The 26718-nt window shown below is 42.6% G+C and overlaps 1 protein-coding gene across 3 annotated transcripts; it reads right to left on the reverse strand.

The window, feature by feature from the left end:
• Positions 1 to 1021: 1021 nt before the first annotated feature.
• LOC106840864 (T-cell-interacting, activating receptor on myeloid cells protein 1-like) lies at positions 1022 to 25837 on the reverse strand. Of its 3 annotated transcripts, none has more exons than XM_014856488.3 (10): positions 25378 to 25837; positions 20547 to 20582; positions 20122 to 20412; positions 19501 to 19797; positions 11894 to 11938; positions 11184 to 11267; positions 11047 to 11074; positions 10556 to 10620; positions 10009 to 10046; positions 1022 to 1747 (listed from the first exon to the last, which is right to left on the reverse strand). In XM_014856488.3, exons 1-10 carry the CDS (start codon positions 25409 to 25411, stop codon positions 1604 to 1606), a joined length of 1062 nt encoding a protein of 353 aa, XP_014711974.3. In that variant the 5' UTR covers positions 25412 to 25837; the 3' UTR covers positions 1022 to 1603. The 3 variants fall into 3 exon arrangements, with proteins under 3 accessions (XP_014711974.3, XP_070354498.1, XP_070354499.1); XM_070498397.1 differs by having other exon boundaries at positions 20122 to 20253; positions 25378 to 25567; XM_070498398.1 differs by lacking the exon at positions 10009 to 10046 and having other exon boundaries at positions 25378 to 25567.
• Between the last annotated feature and the right edge of the window lie 881 nt (positions 25838 to 26718).

Below are 26718 nucleotides of genomic sequence, written 5' to 3' on the forward strand. Positions count from 1 at the left end.
TAAGTTCTTTGGGCTTTGCAGTGATTTTGTGAGACCCTGGTCTCCTCACTTAAAACCATTTTAGACTCCTAGAAAATCTGCGTGTGGCTCACAGGCTCTTACTGAGCCAGTGGGTCCCCCAGAACTGAAATTATCAGAAGGTCTGAAACTGCAAACTTTTGTTTCCTTTTTTTTCCTCTATGAGCTTATATGAGCCACCCTCACTGATTTTTGTCTCTAGGTTGAAAAATACTTGTGTCTCTGCAACTTAAAAATGTAAATCCCAATTTATCTACCTTTTGACCAATTTTCCAACTTCACCATACAGGTGAAATAGGGTGCCTCCTACCAAGTTGTATTTGGTAAAATTTCTTTGGGCCAAATTAACTGGAGAAATGTAAACTGAGCTGCAACAAGAAGAGATTCTCTTGCTCAAAGATACAGAAGTAGGAAAGACAGGTGCAGGAATTGGAACCCAGCTCTGTTTGTCTCAAAAGCCCCATTTTCTTTCCAGAGAATCTTTTGAAACTTCCCCCATCTCACCCCACAGTGGTGAAGACGTTTCCATCTCAGGCATCATTCTGTGGAAGGATACCCAGAAATGTCTAAGTGACGCCATTAGTTATCTGTTGCTGTGGTAGCAATATTACCACAAACTTAGTGGCTTAAGCAACACATATTTATTATCTTATAGTTTCTGTGGGCCAGGAATCCCAGCACAACCTAGCAGGATCCTCTAGGGGCTGTAATCAGGGTGTTGACCAGGGCTGGGGTCTCATCTGAAAGATCAATTTGGGAAGGATCCACTTCTGAGCTGCAATATAATTCTGACACTAACTACCCAGAGTTAGCACAGACTTCCCAGGTCAATGGCACAGTATCCGCAGGACTGTCCTCACTTTAGACACCAGCTGTGAGCACAGATGTTCCCAGGCCGCCTGCAGTTCTGAACAACTCCCTAAAAATTCGGAGCTTCCCACTACCCCCCTCAAATTCAATAATTTTTGCTAGAACAACTCAAAGAATTCAAGAAAGTGCCATACTCATTATTACAATTTTATTGTGAAGGATACAAACCAGAACCAGCTAAACAAAGAGACACATAGGGTGAGGTCTGGGCCAGCCCCCAAAGGGAAGCTTCCTATATTCTCAGACTGTGTCACCCACCCTTTCAGAACATCAATGTGTGTCACCACTCAGGGAACTCCCCCGAGCCTCAGTGTCCAGAGTTTTCATTGGGGTTTCATCACATAGGTGTAATTGATTGAACCACTGTCCACATGATTGAATCTATCTCCAGCCTCCCTTTTTCCCCCAGAGGTTGGGCTGATATCTCCTGGCTCAAAGTCCTAACCCTCTAATCACATGGTTGGTTTGCCTGGCATGACCAGCACCCCCATCTTGAGTTATCTCATTGTCATATTACTCTAGGTAAATGGTACCTCTCACTTTAAAAAAAATAAATTTTTTAGAGAGGGAAACCAAAAAAAAGAGAAATAAACAAGTCTTCATTAGAGATTTGATGAAAGGGATCCCCATGTCCCTAGTCTTCCAAGAGACCTCTTCCCCATCATCCATTCCCTTTCCAGCAGTTCTTTCTTTCAGGCTCCAGATCTTCTCCTGGCTATGTCTTAAGGGCTGAGTACACACAGGTTTCCAGAGACTGCTTCTTCTTGCTGGAAGGGCCCTCGCGTAGGGCTCTGGTGTCTAGCTCAGCATAAGTCACTCCATGGAGCTCTTCAGCTCTTGAGACCTGAGATCCCTCATCCTGAAGGTAAGCAAGGAGAAAAGGATCAGGTATTCCAGGGAGGACTATTGGATTATGAAGATTTAACAATCATAATAACAATGTGGCAGACAGCTTTCCAAGATAACTCCCAAGAGCCTCCTACTCTTCGAGCCTTTGTGAGGTCCTCTCCCCTCTTTAGTGTTGGCTGGACCTAGTGACTTGTATCTGTCAAAAGAATACAGCAAGAAAATACAGAAGAGGAGATGGGATGTCATGCCCAAGACTAGGTTGTGAAAGACCATGACTTCCATCTTGCCTCACTTCTCTTCCTCTCCCTTGCTCACACTGATGAAGCCAGCTGACATGTTATGAGCTGCCCTATGAAGAGGCCCATATGGCCAGCATGGTTCTCATCCAACAGCCAGCAAGGAACTGAATCCTGCCAACAACCACCTGAGTGAGTGTGGAAGTAAATCCTCTTCTAGTCAAGCCCTAATCAGCCCTGGCCAACACCTTAATCACAGCTCTGTGAGGCCCAGAGTGAGAGGACTCACCCAAGGCACATCCAGATTCTTGACCTACAGACACTGTGAGATAATAAATGTTGCTTTAAGCTGATACATTTTAGGATGATGTGTTATGCAGTGTTATGAGGTATTATGCAATTCATACATACAGCTATCAAAATAAGTGTTAATATGAAAGGTCCAGAATAAGCAAATCCATAGGGACAGGAAGAAAATTACTTATTGCCAGGGACAAAGAACTGGAAGGAGGAGTTAATGGGGAGTGACTGCTACAAGGGTGTGGGATTTCCTTTGGGGGGCGATGAAAATGTTCTGGAACTAGATAATGGTGACTATTGCACAACATTGTGAATGGACCAAATGTTGCTGAATTGTCCACATTAAAATGGTAAAGTTTATGTTATGGCATGTTGCCACAATTTTTTAAAAATTGAGAGAATTCCTCATGAGTGACGTCAGTGTCATGGTGGAGTAAGCTATTCCCTTTGTCTCTCACCTCTAAGTTACAACCAGTGGGACATGCATTAACCAACAATGGACCCCCTGCACAGCACACAAGAATGCCTGAGAGATCCGTGGAGCTATACATCAGAAGGTGGGAGGACTGGATCCCTGGGAATTCCTGGAAGTAGGGAAGTGGCCCCACACCCCCTGGTGGCACCCATCCAGGTCCTGGATCCTCACACAGCAACCAGCACAACTGTGAGTGGAGGTGGGGGCAGCCTGGCCCACACATGAAGGCTTTTGGAGTGGCAGCCTGGCCTGTGAGAGTGGGCAGCCCCACTCATGTCAATGCTTCCCATTGAGTGGTAGTAGCTCAGCCCCCATGAAGTCACCTTTCCCAGCAAGCAGAGTGCCAGCCCATGTGAAGTTGCCCTGACTGCTGAGCACAGCAGCCTGCAGGATCAAGCCATGGAGTGCAGTGACCAGCCCATAGGAAGATGCCCTGCCCATGCAAGCACAAACCACCAAGTAGCAGCAGCTCAGCCCACATGAAGGTGCCTTGCCCACCAAGCACAGCAGCCTGTGGGACCTGCCCACGAGTGCAGCACTGGCCCGTGTGACCCAACGAGCTGCTGTGGCCAGCCCATGGGAAGGCAGAACAGCTTGACCAGCACAACTACCAGCAGAGGGGGTGGGATTAGAAAACACAGCTGTGGCAGGTGAAATCTGAGACCTGATACTAACACAAATGCTCTGGCAGAGGATCTATTAATCAAACACCATGAAGAACTACAGTAACACTGCAGAACAGAAGGAAAATGACAAGTCTCCAGGAACCAAACCTGAAGTCATGGGAGATTACAATCTAAATGACAGGGAATTCAAAATAATTGTCATAAAGAAATTCAACAAGTTATGAGAAAACACAGAAAGACAGTTCAACGAGCCCAGGAACAAAATTAATAAACAGAAGGAATACTTCACCAAAGAGACTGAAGCCCTTAAAAAATACCAAACAGAAATTCTGGGTATGAAGAACAAAATTAGTGAGATAAAAAAATAATGTAGAAACCATAAAAAATAGAGCATATTTTATGGAGGACAGAATTAGTGAATTAGAAGACAAAAATATGAAACTGCTTCGGGTGGAGGAGGAGAGAGAACTAAGATTTTTTTAAAATGAAGAAATCTTTTGTGAACTCTCTGACTCAGTTAGGAAAAGTGATGTAAGGATTATAGGTATTCCAGAGAGAGAAGAGAGGGAGAAAGGAGCAGAGAGCTTGTTCAAAGAAATAGTAGCTGCGGAGTTCCCAAACCTGAGGAAAGAGCTGGACTTACCATTACATGAAGCCAATACAACTCCTACTTACATCAATGCAAAAAGGCCTTCTCTAAGGCATATAATATTAAAAGTGTCAAAAGTAAATGACAGGGGCCAGCCCCATGGCCAAGTGGTTGTTTACATGCTCCACTTCAGCTGCCCAGAATTTTGCCAGTTCGGATCCCTGGTGCAGACATGGCATCACTCATCAGGCCATGCTGAGGTGGCGTCCCACGTAACACGACTAGAAGGACCTACAACTAGAATATACAACTATGTACTGGGGGGTTTTGGGGAAAAGAAGGAGGAGGAGGGGAGGGGGAGGGGAGAGGAGAAGAAGAAAAGAAGAAGAAAAAGAAAAGAAGAAGAAGAAAAAAGATTAGCAACAGATGTTAGCTCAGGTGCCAATCTTTAAAAAAAAAAGTAGGGGCCAGCTCCATGGCTGAGTGGTTGAGTTTGTGCACTCTGCTTTGGCAGTCCAGAGTTTCACTGGTTCGAACCCTGGGTGCAGACATGGCACTGGTCGTCAAACCATGCTGAGGTGGCATCCCACATGCCACAACTGTAAGGACCCACAACTAAAAATACACAACTATGTACCTGGGGGCTTTGGGAGAAAAAGGAAAAATAAAATCTTAAAAATAAATTAAAAAGTAAATGACAAAGAAAAAATATTAAGGGCAGCAAGGCAGAAGAAAATAACCTACAAAGGAATCCCTGTGAGGCTTTAGCTGATTTCTCAGCAGAAACCTTACAGGCTAGGAGAGAATGGAATGATATATTCAAAATATGGAAAACAAAATTTTTCGCCAAGAATACTCTATCCAGAGAAGTTATCCCTCAGATTTGACAGAGAAAGAAAAGCTTTCCCAGATAAACAAAAGCTGAGGGGGTTCATCACCACTAGACCTGCCTTACAAGAAATGAGGAAGGGAGCTCTCCTACCTGAAACAAAAAGACAAAGGCTTACAAAGCTTTGAGCAAGGAGATAAATAGACAGACAAAATAGGAAAATTGCAGCTATCAAAATAGGTTATCAAACATTTAATTATAACATAAAAGATAAAGGGAAGGAAAGTATCAAAAGCAATTCTAAACACTTCAATTTAGTCACAAACTTACAACACAAAAAAGAATAATTTGTGACAACAATAACTCAGAAGGGGAAGAGGAAATGGATAGAACCTGCTTAGGCTAGTAGAGATAACAGGCTATCTTGGAAAATGGAGTATCTCATCTATGAGATCTTTTATACAAACCTCATGGTAACCACTAAACAAAAAATCAGGGCAGAGCCATATATCATAAATAAATACAAAATTGAGAAAATCATCACAGAATATGACCAAACTGAAATGGCAGTCAGAAATACAAGGGAAGAGAAACAATGGAAATATAGAACAACTGGAAAACAAGAGATAATATGGCAGTATTAGGCCCTCATATATCAATCACTCTAAATGTAAATAGATTGAATTCTCTGATCAAAAGACACAGAGTGGCTTAATGGATCAAAAAACAAGACCCAAAAATATGCTGCCTCCAGGAAACACATGTCAACACTAAAGACAAACATAGACTCAGAGTGAAGGGATGGAAGATGATATTCCAAGCAAAGGGCAAACAAAAGAAAGCAGATGTTGCCATACTTATATCAGACAAAGTAGACTTCAAGATAAAAAAAGATAATGAGAGACAAAGAGGGACAGTATATAATGATAAAAGGGGCTTTCCACCAAGAGAACATAACACATGAATATATCTACACTTAAAACACAAGCAACAAAGCATATAAAGCAACTATTAACAGACCTACAGGGAGAAATTGACAGCAACGCAATAATAGTAGGGGACCTCAACACCCCCCCCCCCACACACACACACACTTACGTCAATGGATAGATCACCCAGATAGAAAGTCAACAAGGAAACAGTGGCCTTAAATGCAACACTAGACCAGATGGACTTAACAGGCATATATAGAACATTCCATCCAAAAACAGCAGAATGTTTATTCTTCTCAAGTGTGCATGGAACATTCTCAAAGATAGACCATATGTTGGGAAACAAGGCAAGCCTCAATAAATTTAAGAAGATTGAAATCATATCAAACATCTTTTCTGACCACAATGCTATGAAACTAGAAATCAACTAGGAAAAAAGCTGGGAAAGACCCAGATAAGTGGAGACTAAACAACATGCTACTGAACAACCATTGGCTCAATGAAGAAGTCAAAGGAGACATCAAAAAGTACCCAGAGACAAATGAAAATGAAAACACAACATACCAAAACATATGGGATGCAGCAAAAGTGGTACTAAGAGGGAAGTATGTAGTAGTACAGGCCTACCTCAAGAAACAAGAAGAATATCAAATAAACAATCTAACACTATACCTAAAAGAACTAGGAAAAGAAGAACAAATGAAGCTCAAAGTCAGTAGATGGAAGGAAATAATAAAAAGCAGAGCAGAAATAAATCAAATAGAGACTAAAAAAAAAAATGGAAAGGATCAAAGAAACCAAGAGCTGGTTCTTTGAAAAGATAAACAAAATTGACAAACCCTCAGCTAGACTCACTAAGAAAAAAAGAGAGAAGACTCAAGTAAATAAAATTGAAATGAAAAAAGGAGAAACCACAATGGATACCACAGAAATACAAATGATTATAAGAATACTGTGACAGGCTATACACCAACAAATTGGATAATTTAGAAGAAATGGATAAATTCTTAGAATCATACAACCTTCCAAAACTGAATCAAGAAGAAACAGAGATTTTAAATAGACAAATCACAAGTAAAGAGATTGAAACAGTAATCAAAAACCTCCCAAAAAACAAAAATCCAGGACCAGATGGCTTCTCTGGTAAATTCTACCAAACATTCATTTCATGCCTATCCTTCTCAAACTTTTCTGAAAAACTTAAGAGGATGGAACACTTCCAAACTCATTTTACAAGAACAACATTACCCTGATATCAAAACCAGAAAAGCACAACACAAAAAAAGGGGCAAATTACAGGCTAATAATGCTGATGAACATAGACGCAGAAAGACTCAACAAAATATTAACAAATCGAATACAAGAATACATTAAAAGCATCATACACCATGATCAAGTGGGATTTATCCCAGGAATGCAGGGGTGGTTAAACATCTTCAAATCAATCAATGAGATATACCACATTAACAAAATGAAGAGTAAAAATCACATGATCACCCCTCAATAGGCATAGAGAAAGCATTTGACAAGATTCAGCATCTGTTTATGATAAAAAAAAAAACCTCTCAATAAAATGGGAATAGAAGGAAAGTACCTCAATGTAATAAAGGCCAGATATGACAAACCCACAGCCAACATCATACTCAATGGGGAAAAACTGAAAGCTATTTCTCTAAGAACAGGAACAAGACAAGAATGCCCAGTCTCGCCTATCTTAGGCAACATAGTATTTGAAATCCTAGCTAGAACAATTGGCAAGAAAAAGAAACAAAAGAGATCCAAATTGGAAAAGAAGAAGTAAAATTGTTGCTGTTTGTGGATGACATGATTCTATATAGAAAACCCTGAAGAATCCACCAAAAATCTATTAGAAAAAATTAACGAATACAGTAGAGTTGCAGGGTACAAAATCAACATACAAATATTCACATTTCTATACACTAACAATGAACCAGCAGAAAGAGAACTCAAGAATACAATCCCATTTACAATCACAACAAAAAGAATAAAATATCTAGGAATAAGTTTAACCAAGGAGGTGAAAGAGCAATACACTGAACAATATAAGACATTATTGAAAGAAATCGAAGACAACATAAAGAAATGGAAAGACATTTCATGCTCATAAATTAGAAGAATAAATAGAGTTAAAACGTCCATATTACCTAAAGCAATCTACAGGTTCAATGCAATGTCAATCAGAATCCCAATGACATTCTTCACAGAAATAGAACAAAGAATCCTAAAATTTATATGGAACAACAAATAGCCAAAGCAATCTTGAGAAAAAAGAAGAAAGCTGGAGGCATCACAATCCATGACTTAAAAATATACTACAGAGCTATAGTAATCAAAAGAGCATGGCTGGCACAAAAGCAGACACACAGCTCAATGGAACAGAGTTGAAACCCCAGAAACAAACCCACACATCTATGGACAGTTAATTTTCAACAAGGGAGTCAAGAACACACAGTGGAGAAAGGAAAGTCTCTTCAATAAATGGTGTTGGGAAAACTGAACAGACACATGCAAAAGAATGTATTGAATGTAAGACCTGAAACTATAAAACAGCTAGATGAGAACATAGGCAGTATGCTCTTTGAAATCAGTCTTAGCAGCATCTTTTTGAATACCATGTCTCCTCAGGCAAGAGAAACAAAGGCAAAAATAAACAAATGGGACTACATCAGATTAAAACCCTTCTGCACAGCAAAGGAAACTATCAACAAAAGAAAAAGACAGCCCACCAACTGGGAGAAAATTTTGCAAATCATATATCCGATAACATCTAAATATATAAATGATGTATCCATTAACATCCAAAATATATAAAGTTATAACTCATACAACTCAACAACAAAAAAAACAAACAACCCGATCAAAAAATGGGCAGAGGATATGAACAGACATTTTCCCAAAGAAGATTTACAAGTGGCCAATAAGCGCATGAAAAGATGTTCAACATGACTAATTATTAAGGAAATGTAAATCAAAACTACAATGAGATAGCACCTCACACCCGTCAGAATGACTGTTATTAAAAGGATAAGAAACAACAAGTGTCAGAGAGGATGTGGAGAAAAGGGAACCCTCATACACTGCTGTGGGAATGAAAAGTGGTGCAGCCACTATGGAAAACAGAATGGAGATTTCTCAAAAAAATAAAAATAGAAATACCATATGTTCCAGCTATTCCACTTCTGGGTATATATCCAAAGAACATGAACTCAATAATTTGAAAAGATATATACAACCCTATATTCACTGGAGCAATATTCACAATAGTCAAGACTTGGAAACAACCTAAGAACTCATCAACACATGAATGGTTAAGGAAGATGTGGTATACATATACAATGGAATACTACTCAGCCGTAAGAAAGACAAAATCGTGCCATTTGCAGCAACATGGATGGACCTTGAGGGTATTATGCTGAGCAAAATAAGTCAGATGGTAAAAGACAAATACCGTGTGATCTCACTCATATGTGGAAGATAAACGCACACGTAGATACAGAGAACAGATTGGTAGTTACCATAGGGGAAGGGAGTGTGTAGAGGGTAAAAGGGGTAAAGGGACACACATATATGGTAACAGGTGGAAACTAGACTTTTGGTGGTGAACCCAATGTAGTCTATACAGAAGCTGAAATATAAAGATGTACACCTGAAATATACATAACGTAATAAACCAATGTGACCTCAATAAAATTTTTAAAAATTGAATTGTAAAAGAAAAAAAGTATGACTATTAATAACTGTTACCAATAACTGATGCAGGATCTACTACGTGGTGTACATTGTGGCAGTTGCTTTACAAAGGGGTCTTTCCATACTTTCACAATGACACCAGGAGATGGGATATATTATCCCCATTGCCTAGATAAAGAAACTGAGGTTCAGGGTGGGAAAGTCACTTGCCCAAGGTCACACAGACGTTTATAATAATAATAGCTTCGAGGTACTGAATGCTTACGCCATCCTGGAATCCTACTGATCATTCTCTGAGCTCATTAAACCTTCCTTTTAATCCCATGAGGAAAGCGGTGTAACATCCCATTGTAGAGACAGAGAAATGTCCTCTGAATGGACAAGCCATGGGATGAAGATCCCATAGCCAGAGAAGGCATAGAAGAGTTCAGACCATGTGTTCCTGAAATGCAGAGGAAGTGTTGGAGATGGATGAAAGCAAGGGCCAAAACCATTGACAAAACCAGAGAGGGAGTGATGGAGAGCTTGGAACAAGGGAGGGGCTGAGGAGAAGTCACCAAAATGGAAACTCACCAAGTCAGGAGAGCAGCTCTTCATAGCTGTAGATGTGTCTGGGAGGGAAAAGATTCTTCCATTGCTTCACACCCAGGCTCCAGGAGTCAGGCCTACACACACACACACACACACACACACACATGCACCGCTCACATGCACATTCACCATACACACACCCACACATGAACATACCCACATGCACACAGACTCACACACGTGTGTACATACTAACACACGTGATATTCACATGCATACTCATATATACTCATGTCCACACACATGCAAACCGCACACACACATATATGACACACACTCATATACACGTCATATACACACATTCATACTCACACATGCACACATATTTGTGCAGTGCTACAATCATACACATGTTCACATGTATAGGACATACCAGCACACCTACATGTGCAGACTCACATAGGTACATTCAAATACCCAGGCTCACATGCACACAAACAGCACCCATGTGTGCACACACCACACATAGGCATGCATCATATGTATCACATACTCATACACACACAAACACACACACACATGTACCCACCACCACTTTCTTTCCCGGGTTGATTACTTGTCATCAATTCTTCAGGTTCATTAGAAGAGAAGGAGCTGAGAGAGAAACAGTGAAGCATTGAAAATAAAGAAAATTTGAGAGAGAAATCAAGATCATTGCGGGTAGGTGGAGGTGAGAAAAAAAAGCAGGGTCATCCGTAAACTAGTCTCTCCACCTGCTCTCAGCTTGCACAGCCCACTCTAGGGTCTCCAAGTCATTTGGATGCTCAGGGAAGTCTAGAGAGGTGAGGGGTGGGAGGTGTTTGGGGGCAATGTGGTCCAAGAGGAAAGAGTCCAAGGAAAGAACATTGAATGAGAAGCGGAGGATGATTGTAAGAAGAGAGAGCATGGAGAGAAGCTTGAGATGATCATTGGAGCTGGTCTGGGGCACATAAAAGGTTGAGGTAAGAAGGAAGGGTAAGCAGTCCAGGAAATGATGGAAGAGTTAAGTATTGGCTGGTGGGATTCCCTGAGTGGATCTACCTTGTGGTCATCTGGTTAGGAGCTGCCCCTGGGGATAAAAAAAGAGAAGGGGGAGGATTAACCCTGTGGTGTTAGCATCCTCATTCTGTTTCTCCCATTCCCCATAGAAGATTTTGCCATTATTTTCCTGAACTCACCACAGCCGGTGTATTTGTAGATGAGGAAGGATCCGAGAAGGAAGAGGAAGACGAAGATGACAATGAAGATGATCCCAAAGGTCTCTGGTGAGAGGAGAGCAGGTAAGAGGGCCAGCGGGTTTCCTGAGACATGTCCTGATGCCTAAATATGTCTACTGTTGGTTGAGTTCCTATTACATGTTAGACATTTCACTACATTTCTCTCACACTTAAAAACATCCTGACAGATGGGGCCGGCCCCGTGGCCAAGTGGTTAAGTTTCCGCGCTCCACTTTGGTGGCCCAGGGTTTCGCCGGTTCGGATCCTGGGCACAGACATGGCACCGCTCATCAGGCCATGCTGAGGCAGCATCCTACATGCCACAACTAGAAGGACCCACAACTAAAAATATACAACTATGTACCGGGGGGCTTTGGGGAGAAAAAGGAAAAATTAAAAAATCTTTAAAAAGAAAAATATCCTGAGAGAGAGAGAGAATGATGCCCATTTTGCAGAGGATATGAGCGTCAGAGAGTTGAAGCAAGATTTCCAAAGTCATGCAGTCGATGAGTATGCAGAGCTGTGACTCAAACCCTACCCATCTCAAAAGACCTTGCCTTGAACCACAACCTTCGGGCATCATCAAAATATAGACAAATATCTCACTACCTCACAAAGAAGCCACATCCCATGTTTGAATGACTCTGTGTCCCGAGAAGCTCTTTTCTTACCTTGTCCTGTTTCTGCTTTCTCAGAAGACTTCCTTTCAGTTTTATCTAGAAGATGGAGTTCTTGAGTTAAAAAAAAATCAAGTTGCAGACAACAATCACAATATTATACCACTGATGTACAGTTTTTAAAACTCTATGTATTGTTTACAAAGTTGTACCCACATAGTAAAAGTGTAAAAACATGCACGGAAATGATAACACCAACTTCAGGGTAGAAGTTTCTACTGGGAAGAGGCAAAATGATGGAAATAGTGTTGGGAGGAAAAGAGGACTTTCTTTTTATCTTTATGTAGGGAAAGAAAACAACTCGGGGCAAAAATGGCTAAATGTGAACAAGTGTGATTCTTGGTGATGGATGCATGACTGTTTGTTATTTTATTATTATTATTTCTATCAGGTAGTTGTTTTCAGATTTCTCAAAAAAGGAAATTATTATCATATACATGATATTTACTATATGTTTTATATATATTATATCACACATATGATATATGTACATATAGGATATTATACTTGGAGATATATATATATGTATATATTTCCTATTGGTTGTGTTTCTCTGGAGAACCTTGGCTAATACAACTGGGCAGCAGAATTCTCTTAAATCAGATATGGCTGTGGTTCCCAAGATAAATGGGCTATCTTAACCATTTTCTGTAGTGCTTCTGGGGACAAAATAGTAATAACTCAAACTAATGTGTAGTGAGCGCCTACTCACATACCTAATCTTTAATCTTCCCCATAGTCACACAGCTGTTTTGCATAGAGAGGTCAAGACAGAGCAAGAGTCGGGATTTTTCTTACAGATAAGATAACTAAAACTCAAAGAGGTTATGTGAGTTGCCCAAGGTCATACAGTTGGTGAGTAGCAGAGCCAGAGGTTGCAAAGACAGCCAGGCTTCATTAAGTGCTGCTGATGCGATGTGCTCACCACATCGCTCCTCAATGCCTTTCCCACCCAAAACGGTGTTGGCCCTGTCTCTTGGAGTTGACCAGAGCAGAAGAAGCAGACCCTTGAGGAGAAGACCCCTTCCTTCAGCTCTGTCCTTCAAAGAAGGCAGCAGACCTGCCTGTGAAGTTCAGTTTGCTCCCAACCACTTATTTCCTCTGTTCCCTGTGGCACCACCTTCAGTTCTTCACTTTCTGTCCTCCTATCTTAGTTTCCATCTCACAGCCACCATCAGGAAGGGGGGTGCTATTTATCACAGCTGCCACCTGTCAGCTCAGCCCTCCCTGCCAGCTGCATGCTGCTTTCTGCAGAACCAGAGACCACAGGGATCTTGTACAAAGTTCAGAAATGATGAATAAACCCCATGAACCATCAGATTCCTAGGGCATGGCTCTGAAGAAATCAGAGTGGGAAACTGAAGACAGATCACACTTTGGAATAAAGGGGGGGGAAAACCCACACAGCTGACCTTAAAAGAAAACAGATGATGCCAAGTTAGGTAACCAGTATCATTATTAAAGATTTCTTGAATAGCCACTGGTTTGGGGCACCAAATATTTTAAGTAATTAGAAGGTTCAGCAATTGGAGGAGAGTATGGTCTCCATCTTTAAGGTCCCTACCAAGAAGTTTGGTATCTAACCAGAAACTAGACAAGGGGTCTACAGTAGGATTTCTCAACTTTGGTACTATTGACATTTGGGGCTGGATAATTCTCTGTCGAGGAGAGGATCCTGTGCATTGTAGAATGTTTTGTGGTACCCCCCCCATCTCTACCTCCTAGATGCCCCCACCTCCAATTGTGACCACCAAAAATGTCTCCATACATTGCCACATGTTGGCAAAATGGCCCCAGGTTGAGAACCAACAGTCTAAGGAAAATAAGAGATGAGACTAAAATCAGTTACTTCTCTTCCCTTTTCTTCTGTCAGGATTACTCACACATACTTTGTCTCTGCCTCCTGTCCCCTGCCTTGGCCAGTCAGATGACCCTCACATCTCCACGTGGTAAGCACACTGGTGTAACAACAGGTTCAGAGTTCTGGTCCAGCAATAGCTTCATACAACTAAGAGGTTGATAAAAGGCTCTGGGGAATCCCAAAGGGAAGCTCTTGGCCTCAGTTTTCAATAATCCATCAATGCACCTGCACCCAGTCATCTACTCTCCAAACATACCCCCCAAATGCCATCCTCCTCTCTTCCTCAGCCTGTCGCCCTTGGCAACAGTTGCCAGGATTTGAGCAGTGGCCAATGGAAGACGGGAAAGGTCAAGGTGGAGCTTAACAACACCTTCCTGGGTTATTCCAGTCACCCATTATATTATCATATTGGTGTCAGAAGCCATAGTATTGATCGCCATCAGGCAAGAAACTCAGAATGTTCCTCATATGTCAAGAATAAATAGAGGAAGGGAAAAAAACCCACAATTATTCATCAGATGTTGAATAACTCGAAACCACTTTAAAGTTCCCCCTTCTACGGAAAGCAAATCCAACTTACTATACTTTTCTTCTTCCCATTTTGTCTCCCTATTTTATCAACATTTTTTTTAAAAGACCACCTTATCTGTGTTTAACCTTGTCACATACAATTGAACTGAGTTAAAGGCACAGACACACCCCTGGCCTTTTTAGAAGCTGGAAAACCTTGAGTGGTCATATAATTTTCCACCAATATTCATAATTAATAATAATGATGGGGGCCGGCCCTGTGGCCGAGTGGTTAAGTTCACGTGCTCCGCTTTGAAGGCCCAGGGTTTCGCTGGTTCGGATCCTGGGCATGGACATGGCACTGTTCATCAGGCCATGCTGAGGTGGCGTCCCACATAGCACAACCAGAGGCACTTACAACTAGAATATACAACTATGCACTGGGGGGCTTTGGGGAGAAGAAGAAGGAAAAAAAAGAAAATTGGCAACAGATGTTAGCCCAGGTGCCAATCTTAAAATTAAAGAAATAATAATAATGATAAGAATATTTACCACTATCATTAGAGGGCTACGCATGTTCTCTAGTGTCCTATTTCCTGGAAAGTCTTCCTATAGGACTGTAGCTCTTGAGAAATGTATTTTGGAATTCGGAGGGAGAAGTTTGGGTCTTCCTAATGATGATGATAGCAGGTACTTATATGGTATTTGCTATGCACTAGACACTGTTTGGAAAGGATTTAGGTAAAATAATTCTTCAAAATCTCAGCCACCTCCATCGTGTAGGTACTATTTTCAACCTCGTTTATTTATTTATTTACTTTTGTGAGGAAGATTGGCCCTGAGCTAACATCTGTGCCAATCTTCCTCTATTTTGCATGTGGGATGCCACTGCAGCATGGCTTGATGGGTGGTGTATAGGTCCTCATCCAAGATCGGAACCTGTGAACCCTGAGCCCCCAAAGCAGAGTGCTCGAACTTAAACACTATGCCACCAGGCCAGCCCCTCAACCCCATTTAACAGATGAGAAAACTGAGACAGACAGAGGCTAAGTAATCTGTGGGGAAAGAGGTTATTAGTCATTGGGTCCAACTTAGATCCAAGCAGTTGTAATTATTTGCAGAACAAGAGTCCCTTTACACCCTTCTGGACAATGGGGCCGTCTACCCAAGTGATGAGTGCCCATTCCCTGTTCAAATGTTTGTGGTGGTTTGAATGTTCTCTTTCTTTCAAGTTATTTTACCTCTCCCTGAGGAGACACAAATATCCTTCACATTGACCTAGAAAACACACTGGGGTAAATGGATCATAAATGCAGGAAAGGTGTCCCTAGGCTCACGGACTCCCTGCCTAACTCATGGGCTCCATGGTCCCAGCGTGGGGTAGAGAGAAAAATTTCCCTTTGCTCCATGTGGTCATTGGTCTACAAACCAGCATCAGTACCTTGGAATTTTCCTCCTGTGGCTAGGGGTCCGTAATCCTGCAGCAAACACCTTTGCTGAGCATACCTCCCCCCTCATTAGGTGCCTTAGTCCATTCTGGCTGCTGTAAAAAAAATACCACAAGCTGGCCGGGTGGCTTATAAACAAGAGAAATTTTTTCTCTCTGTTCTAGAGGCTGGAAGTCTGAGATCAGGGTGCCAGCACTATCGGGTGAGGGCCCTTTTCCGGGTTGCAGACTTCTCGCCTTGTCCTCCCGTGATGGAAGGGGGCAAGGAAGATCTCTGGAGCCTCTTTTGTAAGGGCGCTAATCCTATTCATGAGGTTTCTACTCTCATGACCTAATCACTTCCCAGAGGCCTCACCTCCTAAAACCATCACATTGGATATTAGCATCTCAACATATGAATTTGGGGGGGACAAACATTCAGACCGTAGCAGCAAAGAGTAGCGCCCCTCCTTCTTTTAGGAACTGCTCGTTCTCTGCCTACGTTCATGTCACTCTGGACGGAGCTGGGTTTTTCTTGCGTTACACTCCAGTGGGCACTTCCCATGATCGAGCCAGAGGCTGAACTGACCAGGACTGTCCACAGTGCCTCCCCGGTCTTTTTGCTTGTTTGTTTTGAACTGAGTCTGGGAAAGAGGGTCAGTGCCCTCTCCAGGAGTGGAATTTACGAAATGCAAAACTCAGCTTTTGAAAGCCAGGCTCTCTGCCCAATAGTGGAAGCCAGTCCAGGCTAAAAGAGATGGAAACGGATACAAGAAGAACACGAACAGGTGTCAGAGAGGAAAAGAATCCGGGCAGAATTCCAGCCCTGGTTCCAGTTTCTGACACCAGCGGCATCCATGGCCTTCCCACCGTGTACGAGTCTGTCATCCCAGTGGTTTCCAGCTGGTCTGGCCTCCCAGCGAATATTTTGCAACATCTAGGGACAATTTTGGTTGTCACAGCTGGAAAAAGGATAGGTAGAGGGTAGAGGTCAGAGATGCCGCTCAACATCTTATGATGCACAGGATGCATTTTCCTTCCTCCCAAAAAAGAATCTTCCAGTTCAAAATGTCAATAGTGCCTGGTTTGGAAACTGTGAATGATTCCTTTAATTCATTAATTCATGATCCAATATATTCCCCCACTTTTTCTAGGCTACTTCAAGGTAGATTTTTGTTACTTGCAATCAAGTGTCTTGACTAATACAGATCGTCTCCTTAAAAAAACTAGTTACATTGATTACTTATGTTATCTTTAGTTCCCACAGAAGTTGTATGGGTTGCATATAGGAACTGCAATTCCCCACTTTACAGAAAAAAAAAGGCATACAAAGAAATAACTTGCATAATACCTCACAGACAGCAAAAGCCACAGCTGTGGTTTTTAACTGGGGTCCATCCGACTTCAGAACCTGTTTTCGCACGTTACACTGCCTTCAAGATCACAGCGTTTCTCAGGGGCCTCAAATCTCTGTCCTGTGTGCTTTTTTGGGAAATTCTTGGATCTTTGGTTCCTGCCCTTGAGTTATGGTTGGTCCTCAGATCAGTATTGGGGGATTCAGTCCCCATCCAGGATGATACCTGGTTCCTCCTGGCACCTCTTCCTCTCCTTGTCCTCAACAAACTCAGTCCTCAAGAATAACACTTGCAGGGGCTGGCCCCATGGCCAAGTGGTTAAGTTCGCCTGCTCGATTTTGGAGGCCCAGGGTTTTGCTTGTTTGGATCCTGGGCATGGACCTACCACAGCTCATCACGCCATGCTGAGGTGGCGTCACACATAGCACAACCAGAAAGACCCACAACTAGAATATACAACTATGTACTGGGGGGCTTCAGGGAAAAGAAGGGAAAAAAAAAGAAGATTGGCAACTGATGTTAGCTCAGGTGCCGATCTTTAGGAAAAATAAAAAGAGCCATTGCATACAAGGGTCAAAAAATATCCCTTTAAGAACCCTCATACACTGCTGGTGGGAATGCAAACTGGGGCAGCCACTATGGGAAACAGTATGGAGATTCCTCAAAAAACTAAAAATAGAAATACCATATGACCCAGCTATCCCACTACTGGGTATCTACCCAAACAACTTGAAATCAACAATCCAAAGTGACATACGTACCCCTGTGTTCATTGCAGCACTATTCACAATAGCCAAGACATGTGCCCATCGATTGATGATTGGATAAAGAAGATGTGGTATATATATACAATGGAATACTACTCAGTCATAAAAAAGACAAAATCGTCCCATTTGCAATAACATGGAAGGACTAGAGGGAATTATGCTAAGCAAAATAAGCCAGACTGAGAGAGACAAACACTAGATGATTTCACTCATATATGGAACATAAACAAACACATGAACAAAGAAAACAGTTCAGTGGTTACCAGGGGGAGGGAAGTGGGGGGTGGGCACAGGGGGTGAAGGGGAGCACTTGTGTGGTGACAGTCAAGAAATAATGTACAACTGAAATCTCACAATGACTTAAACTATTATGAACTCAATTTTTAAAAATCCTTTTCAGAAACAAACAGAACCCTTGTGCACCGTTGGTGGGAATGTAGAATGCTGCAGCCACTGTGAAAAATGGTACGGAGGCTTCTGAAAAAAGTAAAAATAGAACTAGCATACAATCCAGCAATTCCACTTCTGGGTGTACATCCAAAAGACTTGAAAGCAGGGTCTGTAAGAAATATGTGTCCATCCACGTTCATAGCAGTGTTATTCACAAAAGCTGAAAGACGGAAGCAAGCCTAGTGTCCATCAACAAATGAATGGATAAAGAAAATGTGGTGCACACAGGCACTGGAATAGTACTCAGTCTTAAGAAAGAAGTCCAGTCCATGCTGCAACATGGATGAACCTTGAACATTATTCTCAGTGAAAGAAGCCAGACACAGAACAACAAGTACCTCATGATCCTGCTTATATGAGGTATCTAGAGAAGACAAATTCCTAGAGACGGGAAGTAGAATGGTGGTTGCCAGAGACTAGGGGAGGGGGAAGGAGAAGCTGTTGTTTAATGGGGATGGAGTTTCAGTTCTGCAAGATAAAGAGAGTTCTGGAGATGGATGGTAGTAATAGTTGCACAAAAATAGGAATGTACATAACACTACTGAACTGTGCACTTAAAAATAGTTAAGATGCTACATTTTCTGTGATGCATTTTTAACACAATTTAAAAATATTATCCTTTTCAAAAAAAGAAAGAAAATGCTAGGCAGGAAATGGAAAGCTCCACTCCGTGGAGCTAAAAGGCAAGGACAGTGGTGCATGAATGACAGTGAAACGCAGATCTTTCTGGAAGTCTCTGAGTCTGTCGGGAAAGGTATTCCCTGGGCCTTTTCTTATTCTCTCTCCTCCTTTGCCTTCTTGCTGGAACCTCCTTCTGCATGACTCCAAGAGGAGTCATTCACACTTTAGTCTAAATGAATGCCCCCGCCCCCCCCCCACCCCAGAAGATATGCATGACATTGTGGCTATATCTTATTTTCCTAGTGGGGTTCAGGTATTATAAATCTTTCCCACAAGCCTGGCCCCCTCAGAACATATCTGGTCACCTGTTTGGGGGAGCCCCCTGCCCTGCATCCTTTTATGTTATTCTCCACCATCCACACTCCCTCTCTTAGCCGAAGATCCTGTTCACTATTCCGCAGGATCCTGGACCTGACTCAGTTGTTCTCAAAGGTTTTTTCCAAGCCCTGGAGTCTTGTATGGACAGAATCTCTCTCAGAGTGCACTCCAGGTCCCAGAACCTTTGCTGGCATACAATCCAGCTATAGTTCTCCCGATGGTAGAAACCTCACCTGTCACCCAGATCGCAAGGTGATCACTGGGGTCTGAGGCCTGGAAAGGACCCGCTGTCCGGTAGTACACACAGCTGTAGTTTCCAGTGTCGTTGACTGTCACATTCTGAAGGGAGAAGTCTGTCTCCTTCCATTTTGGACCCCGGGTCTGGACGGGCATTGAAGTTCCTGCCTTCAGCAGAGCAAACTTTACAGACCCCTGAAAAATATCTGGCAGCCGGCACTGCAGGGTCACCTTTTCTCCTGTGGTCACATTACCACTTTGGTGGGTTTGGAGGGAAGGTTTAGATAAACCACCTGTAAGAGAAGGGAGGCTCTGAGGTTGTGGGGAGAAGCCTGAGGTCCCCCATTCACCCGTGCTCTCCTGGCTGGGGGTTCCCATGGAGTGTGGGGAATGACAGATGCCTCATCTCACCTTCTTTCTGCTCTGACTCCAGGCAGGAGATTCTCCCTCCTGTCAGCCCTGGATAAAGCCAAGTTTGTCAGCTCCCTTCCTGTCTGTCTCCATCTCCTCCTCCCCAACTGCACTAGAGGTGAGACCCCCGCCCCCTCTTGCTCTGGTTCCTCCACCATCCCCTGTCTCTAGGAAGACCACGTGCCATGCTGAGGCCCCGTCCTCACCTGTCACCAGCAGCAGAAGGACATCACTGGACTGTGAACTTACGTAGGATCTCCGTCTTCTGTAGTATTGACACGTGTACTCTCCAGCATCACTGATTTCCAGATCAGTGAGGTGAAATTCAGCCAGGCCCCCTGCAGAATCAGGTGATTGTGAGGACTCAATGAGGTGTCCTCCCTTTCTGAGATCAAAGTTTACACCCTTGGTAGGAGTCCAGCATCGCAGCGTCACATTACTTTTAGCCGGTACCACCGAGCTAGGCCAGGCACTGAGAGAGGGCTTGGGAAGTGAGCCTGGAAGGAAGCAGAGTGGAGGGTTGGGTTTGGTTCTCTCACCTGCTCTCAGGGAGCCCATTTAAAGAAGGGAAAGGAAAATGGGGCCCTTGGGGCTGAAGGATCAAGGAGGGTTTAATAGAAGAAACACTCACCATCCCTTCTCCTTTCTCCTTGGCCAACACACAGCCCTGCAAAAGAACGACCCATGAGACATAGGCACCTACCTGGAGCCCACACCATCACCTGCCCTCATCCCTGAGGGACCCTCCCCAGGGCTCTTGCTGAGGATGGACCCCTTATCATCATATTCGCCAGCAGTCCCACCCTCCTCTCCAGGAACCCATTTGTCATCAGCGTCTGTTTACAGCTTATGTTAGTTCCCTATGGCTGCTACAAACGCAGTGGCTTTTAACACCACAAACTTATTGTCTTATAGTTCTGTGGGTTAGAGAAATCCAACAATACGGGTCTCACTGGCTGAGATGAAGATGTTGGCAGGGCTGAGTTCCTTCTGGAGGGTCCAGGGGAGAATCCATTTCTTTACCTCTTCCAGCTTCTGAGACCACCTGCATCCCTTGGCTTGTGGGCCCTTCCTCCCTCTTGAAAACCAGCACTGGTGGGTCGAGTCTGACCTCCTCTTCTACCTCTTTTTACTGCTTTCAGGACCCTTGTGATTACATTGGGACCACCCAGATAATCCAGGATAAGTTCCCTAGTTTAATGTCAATTGGTTAGCAACTTTAACTCCATCCTTTGCCATGTAAAGGAACGTGCCCACAGCTTCCAGGAATCAGGACATGGACATCTCTGGGGTCTGCCACACGGTCTCCCTATCACTTCTCATAGTGTCCCACTTCACCACCATGTTCCTCTCCCTGCACAATGCCCCCAGGATTTTGGGTGGCCCTGCCATTTTGCCCCAGAACCTACCCATTTCTCCCCAGCATCCATCTTTTATCCACTTTATTCTTCTATCATATCCTGTGATGTCACCTCTAGATTTCATGGTAGAGGAGAGGAGAAGGACCTGCCTCCTGATCACCTCTGTCACCCTAAGTGTGTCACCTTGGATATCTCTGGAGTGTGTCAACATTATAGAGGTCATAGGACCCATCCCTTCCCCTGGTGCCATGGCTTCTAGAGTGTGACAGACATCAATGATGACAGAAACCATCTGGCTGGGAAAAAAACACTTAGATTTTAATGACACCTATTATGCGTGATGCTCTTGGGTTCATAAGATATCTGGAGTCACTAGAACTTAATCCTTGAGGGCAGAGATGACATCCTCCATGCTTAGAACAGTGCCTGGGTTTTGGCAAATGCTCAATAAATACATGTTGACTGACTGAGCCTTATGTAAAGAGAATTGTTTGCAAAGATTTTGGAAGCTCCAGAGATGATGATTTCCCAAATTCCCTCCCATGTGTGGCCGTCCCCTCCCAACCCAACATCATCACATCCACATCAACTGAGAGGTGGGGACAGAGTGAGGGAGATCCCTACCTTATGATAAGGGGCATCCAACTGCTGAAAACTTACCCCTGAGATATTTCCTTTGCCCTGAGATATTTCTTTCTGCCATGATAGAACAGCCTAAATGCATCTCTGACATTCCACTTGGCCATAAGGAATCTCCTTGGTACTCCAGAATAAATCACCAACATCTAAAATTGATATTACTTGGAAAGGTGAAGCCTATGTTCCCCACCTTTCTCGTACTTACAGATCTAGATGAGACTGACCCTAAGAAATGTGTTCCTAGACATCAATATAGGTATTCTAGCTCAATTAGCTTATAATAGTGGTTCTCTACTGGAGACAATTTTGTCCCCCAGGGGACATTGGGAAATATCTGAGGCCTTTTTTTGGGCAACCTTCAAGTACATGATACCATATTGTTAACTACAGTCATCACACTGTACATTAGATCCCAAGAACTTATTTAGCTTAGAACTGGAAATTTGTTTGACCAACATCTCCCCATTTCCCCCTCCCCTCAAGCCCCTGGTAAGCGCCATTCTACTGTCTGTTTCTATGAGGTGGCTTTTTTAGATTCCACATATAAGTGAGATCATGCAGTATTTGTCTTTCTCTGTCTGACTTATCTCACTTAGCATAGTGCCATCAAAGTCCATCCACATCATTGCAAATGGCAGGATTTCCTTCTTTTACGTTGCTGAATAATATTCCAGCGTGTGTGTGTGTGTGTGTGTGTGTGTGTGTACCACATTTTCTTTATCCGTTCATCCATTGATGGACACTTAGGAGGTTTCCATGTCTTGGCTACTGTGAATGATGCTACAACGAACATAAGAGTACAGATATGTCTTTTGAGATAGTGATTTCATTTCCTTCAGATATGTGGCCAGAAGTAGAATTGCTGGATCATATGGTAGTTCTGTTTTTAATTCTTTGAGGAACTTCCATACTGTTTCCATAATGGCTGCGCTAATTTACATTCCCACCAACAGTGCGCAAGGGTTCCCTTTTCTCCACATCCTTGCCAACACTTACCTCTTATCTTTTTGATGACAGCCATTCTAACAGGCATTGAGTACTTGCAACAGAGACTGTGTGGCCACAAAGCCTATTTGCCTATCTGGCCCTTTACATAAAAAGATTGCCAACATCATCGCAATCCCTGACTTCGAAATATATTACAAAGCTATAGTAATCAAAACATCATGGTACTGGTACAAAAACAGACACACAGATCAATGGAACAGAATTGAAAGCCCAGAAATAAAACCACACATCTATGAACAGCTAATCTTTGACAAAGGAGCCAAGAACATACAACAGAGAAAGGCAAACCTCTTCAATAAATGATGTTGGGAAAACTGGACAGTCACATGCAAAAGAATCAACGTAGACCATTATCTTTCTCCATACACAAAAATAGACTCAAAATGGACCAAACACTTGAAGGTAAGACCTGAAACCATAAAACTTCTGGAAGAAAATATAGGCAGTACACTCTTTGACATCAGCCTTAAAATACCATGTCTACTCAGACAAGGGAAACAAAAGAAAAAATAAACCAATGAGACTTCATCAGACTAAAGAGCTTCTGGAAGGCAAAAGAAACCAAGATCAAAATGAAAAAAGCAACCCACCAAATGGGAGAAAATATTTGCAAATAATATATCCGATAAGGGATTACTCTCCATAATATATAAAGAACTCACAAATGAACTACAAAAAAACAAACAACCCAATCAAAAAGTGGGCAGAGGATATGAACAGACATTTTCCAAAGAAGACATGCAGATGGCCAATAGGCACATGAAAAGATGCTCAACATCACTAATCGTCAGGGAGATGCAAATCAAAACTACACTTAGATACCATCTTATGCCTGTTAGAATGCCTGTACTCACCAAGACAAAAAACAACAAATGTTGCAGAGGTTGTGGTGAAAAGGGAACCCTCATCCATTGCAGGTGGGGATGCAAGCTGGTGCAGCCACTATGGAAAACAGTATGGAGATTTCTCAAAAAATTAAAAATAGAAATACCATACGACCCACCTATCCCACTACTGGGTATCTATCCAAAGAACTTGAAATCAACAATTCAAAGTGACGCGCACCTCTAGGTTCATTGCAGCATCATTCACAATAGCCAAGACGTGGAAACCATCTAAGTGCCCATCGACCAATGATTAGATAAAGAAGATGTGGTAGATGCAGACAACAGAACACTACTCGGCCATAAAAAAAAAATCATCCCATTCACAACCACATGGATGGCCCTTAAGGGCATTATGTTAAGCAAAATAAGCCAGACGGAGAAAGACAAACACCACATGATTTCACTCATATGTGGAATATAAACAAACTCATGGACAAACAAAACAATTTAATGGTTGCCAGGGGGAAGGGGGATGGATGGTGGGCACAAGGGGTGAAGGGGCAGACTTGTATGGTGTCTGACAAATATTAGTGTACAACTGAAATTTCACAATGTTATAAACTATTGTGACCACAATAAAATAAAAATAAAGATTGCCAACATCTACTAAGATCATTGGATTCGCTGTTCACTTACCTTCCTGAGGTTTTCCCACCAGGATTCCCCTCGGTCCCATTCCAAACATTTCCACCCCAAAGCCCCCAGATGATGACCTTTTTAATTTCCTAGTATGGCTCAGTGGAAAATTACAGTCTTTGGAACCATGCAGACCAGAATTTGAATTCAGCATCTCCACTCAGTATCTGAGTGGCCTTGGCATGTCTGTCACTTCCGCCGTCAATCTCAGATTCCTCGCATGCAATACAGGGATGAGGACTATCTTGCAGAATTTTTCTAAGAGACGTAAAATTATTTCAGGTCATTCAATGACACGAGATTAAGTAACATTGACTGTGTGAGAAAGTCATTCTCTTCTCAGTTCTTCGTTTTGACCACATAGAAGAATATCACAGCTAGGTGCTGGTCTCTGACTCATTTCTTGCATTCACTCATATCTCTTAGAAATAAGACTAGGAAGAAATGTGGCTCAGTGTCAACAGATAGGCAGCCACATCTAGTTAGAGCTTAATTCGTATTACTTTCTCTCTCCACTGGCTAGGTACTGACCATTACCTTCTATTTTTGATAAGGGATACTGGTTTTACCTTCATAGAGCTGTTTTACAGATTTTCTTTTAAAATAGAGTTAAGTATAAAAGTAATGATGTAAAAACCCAAGCCAATTTGAAGAAGAAGATCAGGTAGGAAAGAATACCAATGTCACATACATAGGGCAGAATGTCATTGGGAAGTTTGGGAATGATTGAATTTTGAAAAACAGAGGAAAATGTGTGTGAAGCACCCAACACATTCCTCGTATTAATGTACATTCGGGAAATGGAAGTTTCTATTTTTCCTTATTGATCTGATCTTATCACCCACCGCGCAAGTCACACCAACTCCAGGAGCGTCCATAGCCAACTCACTGCCAACTGCAGTGCCCTCCCCTCCCCTCTCCCCAGACTTACCAACGCAAAACAGGATCAATATTTGGGGGATCATGGTGGCCCCCCCAAACCTCTCTCTTCTAAAGATCTTTCTTCAGTTTTGCTGTTTGTGGTAGGTCAAAATGTTCTCTTGATTCCAGAAGATGCAGTGAACAGCTTTGCTCCAGAGTTTTAAACCTCTATTCTTTTGTACCCACAGTTTCTTCCTTCTGATTGCAATCAGGAAACGATGACTATTTATTGCAACACGCCCACAGGCTTGACTCACAGAGTCCTTCTTTGAAGAGTTCAGAGCACCCAATTTTAAGGGATAGTCATGAATCAGAACAAAATATGTGAGAAGTTGCTAGTCGGGTCACAGGAGCCATTGCCCCTTCTACACAGTGACAGAATATAGCTGGACCCATGGCAATCCAGAGGAGCAGTTACATTTCTTCCACACAAAGAATTGTTGGTCTTTCTGGTCAACAGGACATAAGAGGAAGTGATACGGACAACTTCTGGGTTATACCCCAGGGAACATTTGAGGCTGGAGCTGGGACAGAGCTGATGACAAGTTCTCAGAGATGAGAAGTTGTAGAGGCATCAAGGGAGGAAGGAGGGGCCGGCCCCGAGGCCGAGTCGTTCAGTTTGCGAACTCCTCTTTGGTGGCCCAGGGTTTCGCCGGTTCGGATCCTGGGCACAGACCTAGCACCGCTCATCAAGCCATGTGTGAGGCAATGTCCCACATGGCAGAACTAGAAGGATCCACAACTAGAATATACAACTATGTACTAGAAGGCTTTGGGGAAAAGAAGAAGAAGAAAAAAGATTGGCAACTGATGTTAGCTCAGGGCCAGTCTTAAAAAAAAAAAAAAAAAAAAGGAGGAAGGAGAATCTAGGAGAGTGAGATAACAGACCCTGTAAAGAAAAGATAAGAAAAACGAATCATTTGGCAGTTTTGGGGCCCAGGGCAGGGTGCCTCAAAATATCCCACAATGGCAAATTGATTACTTTGAATTAAAGCTACTTATTTTGACTTAAAATTTTGACCCTGCTCTCTGTTTCCCCTGAAAGCAGGAAATAATCTCCCATGTGAAAGGTACCCTCCCCACACCAGGAGATAGAGACGTCCTTATCACCAAAGCCAGGAAATTCAAGGTCGAGAAGCCTGTATAAACAAATCTTGTTACTTTTACTAATTTACTACCTCAAGCCTAAACTCTGCTCACATTCCTCACTAATTATGTACCACAAACCTACGTTTCTTTTTTTTTTTGTTTAAAGATAGGCACCTGAGCTAACATCTGTTGCCAATCTTCTTTTTTTTCTTCGTCTTCTTCTTCTTCCCAAAGTCCCCTAGTACATAGTTGTATATTTTAG

Source organism: Equus asinus, chromosome 26 (assembly GCF_041296235.1).
Source record: "Equus asinus isolate D_3611 breed Donkey chromosome 26, EquAss-T2T_v2, whole genome shotgun sequence".
In the NCBI taxonomy this organism is placed as follows: Eukaryota; Metazoa; Chordata; class Mammalia; order Perissodactyla; family Equidae; genus Equus; species Equus asinus.